This window comes from Aethalodelphis obliquidens, unplaced genomic scaffold (assembly GCF_003676395.1).
Source record: "Aethalodelphis obliquidens isolate GAN/ISIS:26980383/991018 unplaced genomic scaffold, ASM367639v1 scaffold63, whole genome shotgun sequence".
NCBI classification, from domain to species: Eukaryota; Metazoa; Chordata; class Mammalia; order Artiodactyla; family Delphinidae; genus Aethalodelphis; species Aethalodelphis obliquidens.
This window is the reverse complement of record NW_020838007.1, coordinates 4,990,186-5,001,240: the sequence shown is the minus strand read 5'-3', so window position 1 is coordinate 5,001,240 and position 11,055 is coordinate 4,990,186. Positions and strand designations below refer to the sequence as shown.

The 11,055-nt window shown below is 49.8% G+C and overlaps 1 protein-coding gene across 2 annotated transcripts in view; it reads left to right on the top strand.

Moving 5' to 3' along the window:
- The first annotated feature begins 8,373 nt into the window (after positions 1–8,373).
- The window catches only part of RAB31 (RAB31, member RAS oncogene family), a 113,228-nt gene continuing 110,546 nt past the window's right edge, over positions 8,374–11,055 (top strand). The window contains exon 1 of one of the 2 annotated variants that reach the window (XM_027088848.1): positions 8,374–9,164. In XM_027088848.1, the coding sequence (XP_026944649.1) occupies positions 8,651–9,164 (514 nt within the window). In that variant the 5' untranslated portion in view covers positions 8,374–8,650. The remainder of the gene's footprint in view (positions 9,165–11,055) is intronic. The other variant, XM_027088846.1, reaches the window with a different exon arrangement.

Sequence of the window (11,055 nt, the reverse complement as noted above, 5' to 3'; positions counted from 1 at the left end):
AGTAGTTGTGGCACGTAGGCTCAGTAGTTGTGGCTCATGGGCTCTAGAACACAGGCTCAGTAGTTGTGGCACACAGGCTTAGCTGCTCCACGGCACGTGGGATCTTCCCGGACCAGGGCTCGAACCCGTGTCCCCTGCACTGGCAGGAGGATTCTTAACCACTGTGCCACCAGAGAAGCCCTCCTTTTTTAAAAATAATTTTATATTTTATGCTTTTAAACATCTTTATTGGAGTATATGAGGTTTCCTTTTGAAGTGATGAAATTGTCCTGGAACTAGATCCTGGTGAGAGTCACAACATAGTGAATGCATTAAATGTCACCAATGGTAAATTTTCTTTCTTTCTTTCTTTCTTTTTTTTTTATGGTATGCGAGCCTCTCACTGTTGTGGCCTCTTCCGTTGCGGAGCACAGGCTCCGGACGCACAGGCTCAGCAGCCATGGCTCACGGGCCCAGCCGCTCCGCGGCTTGTGGGATCCTCCCGGACCGGGGCACGAACACGTGTCCCCTGCACCAGCAGGCGGACTCTCAACCACTGCGCCACCAGGGAAGCCCAACAATGGTAAATTTTACGTTATGTGCATTTTTACCATGATAAAAGAAAAAAAACAACCCAGCATCATATTTCTTACAAAATTAGGTTATATCACAATAAAATATTGATAATTCCAACAGATAAAAGATGCAAATTTGTATATTTAGAGTGGTTATAACCGTTTCAGGATACAACTTTATACAGAGAAAAAAAGATCAGAAATAACTGACTATGTGAGTATGTGTGTGTGTTTTGGATGATGAAAATAATATGATTTCCCTCTTGTCAGAGTTTCTAGAAATTTTCAATAAATATCCAGATATTACTTATATAATTAAAACATATTTTAAAGGAGGAGAAAAAGGAGAGTACCAGCTCTAGTATAATTTCACCAAGAATAACTGAGAGGGGTTGGTTTGAGCCTGAGCTTTGGGACAGATCTGGGTCTCAGACATGAGAGACTCGAGAGGGCAAGGGCGTGAGGAAATGAGGTGTCCCGAGTGGAAGTGGTGACTGTCCACCTCCCGCCCGAGAGAACCACTCCACGGTTTCCTCCAGAGACCTCCTCCACAGTATCCAGCCTTCCCTCTTGTACTTCTCTTTGGGTTTTTCCTTCATTGAGCTGTCAGCATGTCTCAGGATTTCATTCGTTCATCCATTCATTTTCTCAGCCAGCATTTATTGAGCATCTACTGTGTGCCGCTGTATTTCATCCATGGAGCCAAGGTGCAAGCACACAGCCGTGTTATTCTGGCCTTATATTGTTTCTCTCATTTTTTAAACACAACTGTTTTCTATTCCTGGTCTGGGCTGCAGCCCTTTCTCTCAATTCCCCTGGATGGTGAGGAAGTAATGCCTTTTTTGTTTCACTTCTCTGGATGGTGCGCTTGAGTCAGGCTGCACACTGCGGTTGAACAGGTTCTGGCCAGCCTGGTGGTGCTGTCTGTGGAGTCTACCCAAGCGGTGCCTTCTCCTCCTGGGGTCCACACCCCATACGGAGCCTGCCTGTTTTACTCTGAATGACTCATCTCTGCTTCTGCGCCAGCCCTTTCTCTCCAGTTCTGACACTTCCTGGTCACTGGCTTCAACCTCACAGGCCACGTCTTTTCTGCTTTGGACCTGGATCTTTTATCTCCAATTTTTATTTTTCAATCATTATTGCCCTCTCCTCACAACACTGATGTGGCCCAAACCGACATGTATATTCATGAATTCTCACACTCTGGCCACAGTCTTGGAGGTTGGGGAAACAGTGGATTTCTTCAAAGGGTCCAGGCCAGAGGTGAGTTCAGACTGTGGCCTCCTGATGCCAGGGCCTCCTTGCCGACCTTCTGCATCTCTAGCTCCTGGCCTCGTGTCTGGTGCACAGTGGGTGCCTGGTTAATAACTGGGGAAACAGAGTCAGGACCAGTATGTATGCCACTGGGTGGCAGATTCAGGGCAAAGAAAAAATCAGTTTTGTATTAGTTAGGATTCTTTAAAGAAATCGAATCAATAGGATGTATAAATAGAGCGAGATGTACTGTAAGGAATCTGTAGGGTCAGCCAGCAGGCTGGAGACTGGGAGTGGAGTAACAGTTCAAGTCTGAAGGCTGTCTGCGGCAGAATTCCTTCTTCCTCCAGGTGATCAGTCTTTCTCTATTAAGTTCTTCAACTGACTGGATGAGTTCTACCCACACTATGGAGGGTTATCTGCCTTACTCAAAGCCTACTAATTTAAATGTTCATCTTATCTAAAAATACCTTCACAGAAACATCAAGAATAATTTTTTAAAATTTATTTTTTATTAAGGTAACATTGGTTTATAACATTATATGTTTCATGTGTACAACATTATATTTCCACTTCTGTATACAACTACAGCACGCTCATCACTAGAATAATGTTTGACCAAACATCTGGGTACCATGGCCTCACCAAGTTGAGACACAAAATTAACCATCCCGAATATCACTGCTGAGTTTATTGTCTGCTCTTTAGGTAAGAGCTCCATGGCAGTGAGAATAATCTGGTGAGTGGAAAATGTTGTGTTTCATAGACATGATACCATTTTTACTCTTTGGGAGTGACTCGCCAGCCCTGCAGAGAATTCCAAGATGTTCCAGGTGCTGACCTGGTCCCCTCTGAGCTTCTAGTCAACAGGTGGAAGTGGGACCTGTACCAATGGCAGTGAGCGTGTGAACGCGCCAGCCGGCACTGACTCTCTCTCTCGTCTTTCCAGTTAACTCTTGATTCTCTAAGTTCAGCCCTGATATTTTACTTCCCGCTCTGCTCGTCATTCTTACCCACATATCCCTGCCAACGCCTCAAACTAAAACCAAGTACAGTTCAATGCATGGTGTGGTAGTTACAGGGCTCACTGAATAACCCATCTGGGCTGGAATCCCGGCCATGGCCACGCAGGCAGACCCTCAGAGAGACCATTTGCCTTGATCACAAGGACAATAGCACCTTTTTCTAGGCAGGAGGAAGTGACACAATTGTTATGAGATGCTAGGCACGGTGGTACCCAGCTGGCAGTCGACACTCAGTAAGTGTTTACTCTCATGGTTAAGAGTCATTCTCCCATCCAGACTTTCAGGTTCAAAAGGGGAGAATGTCACCAGTGACCCTGACTTAACCTCCCAGGTCCTCTTCCTCCCCTCCTTATCCTCTGTATGTAAATGTTGTATTTTTAGCAAAGAGCAGAGAGCTTTCAGACTCTTTATCCTTCTCCCCCACCAGAACCTAAAAATACGCTTGATGAGTATAAATTTGCTCATGGAAAGTAAAAGAGAAATATTGCACCAGAGAAAAGACGTATGAAGGCACCCATGTGACAGAATGGCTGTGAAGATATATAAAGACATATAAACATATGTAAAGACACACACACACACATAAAGAAGGAATGTGTGACTCAAAAGGTCAAACCAGTGCAGCCCAGCAGCTTGAATGGGCACTGCTCTTTCTGTCCCACTCACAGAAGCATGGGGGTCTAGGGTTTATGACTTTGCTAGTTTGATAAGTGGAAAATTGTTTCTTAATGCTTTAATCTGTATTTTTACTCACTTGTGAAATTCAATATTTTCTTCATATATTCATTTCCAACTTGTGGATTGCCTGATTGGGCCTCCTTATTTTTTTTTAAAGACTTTTATTTTAATTTTTAAAAATTTATTTAATATTTTTTATTCATTTATTTTTGGCTGCATTGGGTCTTTGTTGCTGCGCGTGGGCTCTCTCTAGTTGCGGCGAGCAGGGGCTACTCTTTGCTAAGGTGCGCGTGTTGCTCTGTGGCATGTGGGATCCTCCTGGGCCAGGGCTCGAACCCGTGTCCCCTGCGTTGGCGGGCAGGTTCCTAACCACTGCACCACCAGGGAAGTCCCTAAAGACTTTTTTTTAAGAACAGTTTTTGGTTCATAGCAAAGTTGAGAGGAAGGTACAGAGATTTCCCATATACCCCCTACACTGACACATGCATAATTTCTCCCATTATAGAAACCCCTCACCAGAGTGTACAACTGTTACAATTGATAACCTACATTGACACATGATAAGCATTCAAAATCCATAGTTTCCATTAGGGTTTACTCTTTGTGTTGTACATTCTTCAGGTTTGGACAAATGTGTGACATGTATCCATCATTATAGTGTCATAGACTATTTTCATTGCCCTAAAAATCCTCTGTGCTCTGCCTGTTCATCCCTTCCCCCTGACTCCCAGTGATCCTTTTACTGTCTCCATAGCTTTGCTTTTCCCAGAATGTCATAATCATATACAGCATGTAGCCTTTTCAGATTGGCTTCTTTCACTTAGTAATATGCACTGAAGTTTCATCCATGTCTTTCATGGTTTAATTGCTCATTTCTGTTTAGTATTGAATAATATTCCATTGTCTGGATGGACCACAGCTTATCCATTTGCCTACTGAAGGACATCTTGTTTGCTTCCACTTTTGGCAATTATGAATAAAGTTACTATAAACAGCTGTGTACAGATTTTTGGTGTGGATATAAGTTTTCAACTCCTTTGGGTAAATACCAAGGAGCGTGATTTTGGATTGGATGCTAAGAGTATGCTTAGCTTTATAAGAAACTGTCAAACTGTCTTCCAAAGTGGCTGCACCATTTTGCATTCAGCAATGCAATGAGCGCTTTTGTTGTTCCACATCCTTGTCGGCATTTGGTGCTGTCACTGTCCCAGATTTTGCTATTCTAATAGGTAGGTAGTAGTGGTACCATATAATCGAGCAATCACACTCCTTAGTACGGGTTATAACAAGCTGGTGTGGCTTAACTGTTTAACATGCAGACCCAATTTTGGGGTCATGTTATACTCACAGGAACTTACTTACTACAAACGTCTCTCTAAATCTACATCATACACACATGTCACGTAATACCTAAGTGACATATACCACTGCACACCATTAAATATACCCGAGTAAAGACACCAGTCTGCTGAATCATTCCCAAATGTTAAGAGATTTCAGTTGTTTTGCCCCTTTAATGCCACAATTAATGCAGCTGTACTCCTCCATCTCAGCAGAGATGACTTTTGATTTCTCAAATGTATCTCTCTGGGTGCATGTTTACTTGTGCACACACAGGCAGGCTTCCTATTTGCTCACTTTTCTGTGTGTGTTTCCATGTTATTGTCCAAAAGAAGATTTGCTGGATCAAAAAACATCATCAGTTTTATGGCTGTCATTGGCTAGATTTTAAGGAAAGAATGGGGTGGTTTTCCCAGTCCCTTGGTGGACTTTCACTAAACACTTGCTGGTGAACTTTCACTTAACACTTGCTGGTGAATTACTTGTTTCTTTTAGAAGAAATCCCCACACAGAACCTTCTGAGATGAGGTCCAGGGTGAGTATTCCAGGTCAACCATCCCGTTATGTGGATGCCCCAGTTCTGGGGTCCCGTCATGAAGACGACTGTGGTCTCCCAGACCCATCAAACAGGAGTCTCGTTTGAATCGCATGAGAGGACAAAGACCCTGCTGGGACAAGTCCTGGGTAAAAAGATCCATTTCTAATCACCTTTTTTTTTTTTTTTTGCGGTACGCGGGCCTCTCACTGTTGTGGCCCCTCCCGCTACAGGCTCCGGACGCGCAGACTCAGCGGCCATGGCTCACGGGCCCAGCCGCTCCGCAGCATGTGGGATCCTCCCGCACCGGGGCACGAACGCGCGTCCCCTGCATCGGCAGGCGGACTCTCAGCCACTGCGCCACCAGGGAAGCCTTCTTCTTTTTAAAAAGAAAATTCTAGTCATTTTCACACCCTGGTGATACAGAGACGATCCTTGCTTCATCTATGGGCACCTCTCATACAGACAGATAATTCCATTTGGGTAACAGTTTAGACCCTGACCTGCTGTAAAAGGGGTTTAGTGGCTAATTATGTTTGTCAGCAGGAAAGTCCATTAACAATTCCTGGGAAATAAAAATAGAACGTGGGTGATAAAGTCTAACCTTGTTTCCTCTGCGCTCAGTCTAGTCGGCTGGCTCCCAGGGTACCGCGCGCAGGGGCCTTGTGCCCGGCCCTTCAGACCAGGGTTCCCGGTGCAAAACGGCAGCGCCGGCACCTCAGCTCAGGGCGCTACACAGAAGGTCCGTTCTCGCGCACTCAGTTCAAGATGGCGGGCGGTCGCCTGCAGAGACGCAGCACCTGGCACTGAGATGGGGGGTGGGGGGCGTGAGCAGCAGCTGCGCCTGCGCTGCTGGCGAGAACCCCGCCCCCTCCCCCTAAAGCAGCCCCAATCGGGCCTGTTGGGAGAGCGCGTGCTCTGGAGAACGAGCTCCCACCTCCCCATTCTGTGATCAAAGAATAAAGCTTTCCTTTGCTTGTGAACTGAACTCGGCCTCATTCTATTGGAACGACGCTGGGCAGGACGCTTGTTGGGGACGGGAGGGCAGGTGAGTTGCTGAGTCAGTGGTAGGAGAGGTGTGAGCAGAGCATGGGCAAGCTCAGGAGGAGACCTCACGGGTGAGTGGAATCTGAGCAGGTTTCTGGAGGCTGATGGATTCCACCAGAGGGGCAGAGAAGAGGCTGGTTTGGGCCACATTTTTGCAAGATGTGCTGAACACTTCGATTGCATCTTGTAGGTGCCGTTGAGGACTTCAAGGCAGCAGAAAAGCAGAAATCCAGGTTAGTACAATGACCTTTTGCTTTACAAAAGTCTCATAAGAAAACCTTGCATGTTCCATTTTTTAAAAATTGGATAAATCCTCAGTTATGTACCATTGGATTTTTATCCCTGCTTAAGTTGTATCAGAACCTCTTCATATTTGCAGAGAATTCCAGAGGAGTCAGGCCAGGCCCGTCATACAGTAATCCTAGAGTATAATGACTGCATTCCTAGGGAACATTATACCTCTAGGAAGCTGAGACCCACCCAGGACCTGACACTTCCCAAACACATCTTGGATCAGCCACCGTCCCTCCTTCCCGGGAGAGCATGGTGCACAACCTTGGGGTGATCATGGGGACCAGGGTTTTCATGAGGCCAGTTTTTAAGTCCCCAGGGGTGACCTGGCTGATGAGGGGGGTGGTGCGGTTGACAGACCAGGGTTGGCACTTTGTGAAGCGCTCGGCCTGGTCAGAATGAGACACAAGTGAGGAGATTTTAAGGGGGTAGGTGTGGGCAGAATAAACAGAGGGGTGATTCTCAGGGGAGAAGGCCTGGATCAGCGACTGTCTGGGGAGAACCCAGAAACCACACAAGCCTGGCAGACACCTAGGCTAGTGGAGAAGCGAGAAGAATGGGAAGAGTCGTGAGAAGAGCAGGGGAACCAACGAGAAATTCTGCCAGCCCACTTGTATGGGGATGGTTCTGCCTCAGTGACCTATTGCAGTTTTAATGGAAAAGCCTCCCACCCTGGTTTGGCCAACTTTGGGGAAGTGAGAACTGGTTTGGCGACTTTGGGGAAGTGAGAAGAAAGGCCAAAGGGAAGCACTTTGACGTCGCCTTACCAGAGCTGCTTCACCACAACAGCTCTGCAGCTGTGTGGCAGCTGCTCTCTGCTCAGCGAATCTGAGGACAGTGAGGCCCTGTGACCAGGGCTGGGTGACCCTGGGCAGGCCTCTTTTCATTCTGTCCTTGTTTTAGATACTAAACCAAGGACAGGTACCGATACAATAATCTTCACGCTGAACAGGACCTGTGTTTCATCCATGGCTACTTTTTGAACAGTTTAGTCCAGGTTTGTGTGAGTGAATAATCCTCCACAGCCTGCCCAAGCCAGTGGAAGCCTCCACTGCCCTGGGGAATTCGTGGCCAACTGTCAAAGAGTTTTTTTTCTGGGGGGGGGGAGGGCTATTTTGACTCCAGACTCTCTCTCTCTCTCTCTGGAGGTCTTGATTCAGAAGTCCCTATTGTATGCACTACTTGGGTGCTGGGTAGCTTCAACATGGCCTCAGTAGGAACAAAGCCAGATAGTCAAGGTGGGTGGTCCATTGGGGGCCACAAATGTCATCGATCAAAATTGGCAACTCAGGACAGAGGCCTGAGAGTTTGGGTTAGGGGATGAAGTTTAAAGAAAAAAGTTCTTTCTGATCTGAAATGGCATGAATAACTGAGGTACCTATGTCGGAAAGGCGGACATTTCTATGGCAGCAACACAGGTGGCCTGAGTGGGTGAGGTACGTGGGCCACGGTGGAGAGGGGAGGGCAGTTCCTCAAGCCTGCCTCCACTGTATCAAGCCAGAGCTTCTTGGTTTCCCGGTCAAGGAAGGATGCAGAAGGTCCCTGTTTGTAGCGTCGTTCTGAGGGCTGGGTGTCTGCCCCGGCAAGTGGCAGCGTTTCTGTGCTGAGCATGGCAGCTTCCTCTCTAGAAAGCGCTTCCCTTTTCAGACACGGACACCCTTGTTTTGGAGGGAGGAATAGACCGTAGCTTCTAGAACCAATTTCGATTACATACAGAAAAATGAGCTCAGGGCTGCTGAGAGTGACAAACTACGTGGGGGTAAACTGAAGCCCCCCTCCCCATGATATTAGGAACTGCGGGAGAGGGTGGGCTGCACCCTCAGACCCTCCTGCCCGTTCGCCCAGCCTCTGTCAAGTGCCATTTATGACATGGAAATGCTCCCCGCAGATGGCCTGGGCTGGCATCACCCACTTTCCGGAGGGGGATGCAGTCTCCAGCCGTGGGCCCGGTTCCCTCCCCAACCCCCCCCAACCCCCCCACCCCAGGCGGGACGGGTCCTCTCTCCACCCCGGGCGCCTTGCAGCCGGCAGCCCCTGGGTCGGGTGCGGGCGAGGGGGAGGGGACTCTGCAGAGACGGGTCCGAGGCCGCCGGCCGGCGGGTGGGAAGAGGCCCTGTGCCAGGACGCCGCAGGCCCGGGGGCTGGGGGCCGGGTGGCTGACGCCGTCGGGGGCGTTCCCAGAAGCCGGGCCGCCGAGGTTTCCCCGCAGCCCCGGGAGGAGCCGGCGGCGGCCACGTGACCCTCCGCGGCGCGGCCGGCGGCCCAGAAATAGCAGCGGCTGCGGATCCGCCCGCGGGCTGAGCGAGGGGAAGGCGGGGACCGGAGGACGCCAGCTGGCGGGGCGCGGCGCGGCGCGGCTCCGGAGGATGCTGAGCTCCTGTCCGGCCCGGCCCCGAGCTCATGATGGCCATCCGGGAGCTCAAAGTCTGTCTCCTCGGGGTAAGTCCTGCGCCGCCATTCGCCGGGGACCCGGGTCCGCGCGCCCCTGGTCGGCGCGCCTCCCTCGTCCCCAACTTCCCCTGCCCACCCCCCGTCCGTGCTCCCCCCGTGTCCCCTGCACCCCCTCTCCCGCTCCCCCGGGCCCCCTCCCCGTCAGGCCCTGCTGGTTCCGGGCCCGAACCTGAACGGGAGCTTTCTCGACTCGTCGTCCGTCCGCCGCCGGCCCGCGTCCCCGGAGTTGCTCGGGCCGGGCCGGGCGCCCGGGACCCCTCCGCGGGGACAGGAGCCGCGGCCCTCACCTCTGAGGGCTTTCTCCTTCGCCTTTAATAATTTCCTTCCGGCGGAAACTTTAAGTTACTCAGCCAAGGCGCCGACTCTTTTTGCCTCCCTGGGCCAACTGGTTTATTTACTTGTTTAAAAAGAAAGCCCAGCTCAGGGTGAGAAAATGCGCGAGGGGATGACCCGGCGGGAAGGTGAAGAGAGAACAACGGATGGTAGAAAACCGCGCCTAGGAAACTTTTAGTGCCGCGGATAAAGGCAAGATGAGAGAGTCCTCCCCTGTCCCCACTTCCCCTCCCGAAGTGGGTCCTTCTGAGCCCGAAGAAACTTGGAAGAAGCCAGAAACAAAGACAGACACAAACACCCAAGTGGTGCGGACCTGTCAGATGGCACTGGACAGGCCCCTGGGGACCGCCCAGGGGATTCAGATGGTGTTAAGGGTCTCCTCCTCTTGGGTGCGCATATCAAATTCCAGAATTACTTCTTTGGGAAGAGCTGGTTTGAAGCCCTGTTTTCAGCAGCTTTTGGTAGGAATGCCTAGTGTTCTGCCGATCTGGTCGCCCAAGAAAACCATTTCTGAAAAAAGCAGCAAAGGTTGGACTAACTGGTCTGTCAAGACGGATGTGCAGAAGTAGATAAAGAAGAAATGGTTCTAGGTTAGGACTGGGTTGTCGCAGACCAAGGGGCTGTCTGGGCTCCCTCTAGGCTCTTCTGGAACCTGGGGCAGAACGATGCTCTTGGCTGTCTCCCCTCACTGTCCTTTGCTGGAACCCCCATTTACACTAGGTCTTCGGTTGGCCTCGAATTCCAGGGTATCAGGCAAAGGCCCCCCCCTTCCCTGTGACCCTCCCTCTTCCTGCTCTGCCATGGCCTGGATTTGGATGGGATGCTGTTCTGGCCTTCCTTTGTTGACCTTTATCGGTGTTGCAGGGGTAGGTTGCACCATCTGCCAGGCTCTCTAACATAAGCCAGACATAAATTCCAGGAATCGTATGCTTTCCTTGTGAGGAATCATTTCAGCCTCAAGGAGGCCCTTCAAAGACTCAGAAGGAACGTCGGATCCCAAGGACTCAGAGGCAGCTTTGACGTGTGTTGTGTGTGTCAGGATTGGCTTCGGGAATAAATGAAGTCGGAAGTGACTTGCCTGTCCCACCGCATGAATTATTTGCAATTTTGCTACTTAGGGGTGAGCCTGTTTCCTTCTATAAGGAACTGATCAGGTAGAAAGAGCCCTGTACCCGGAGGCAGCAAGCCTGGTTTCTCATTCTCTCCCATTCATTGGCTGTGGTGTTTTGGACGAGTACCTTAGTTGTATCGTCTGTGAAATGGACATAATAGCATCTTCCCTTTTAAGGCAGAGGACTATAGCAGATGATCGCCTAAGATACATGGTACCATTTCCTGCTACCCTGTGATTCCAAGCCTGGGAGATGAGAAAGCTGGAGGAACTCCCTATACTTCTTTTCGTCTCATCTCTAAGAATGGAACACACTCATTCAGTGATTTCCTGGAGACAGTGCCTCTCCTTGTTTGCTGGTCCTTTGCAGTGGCTCAGTTGGTAGGAGGTTGGGCTTGGAAGGGAAGAACGGTCCCAAAGCAGAGCAAGAAGATG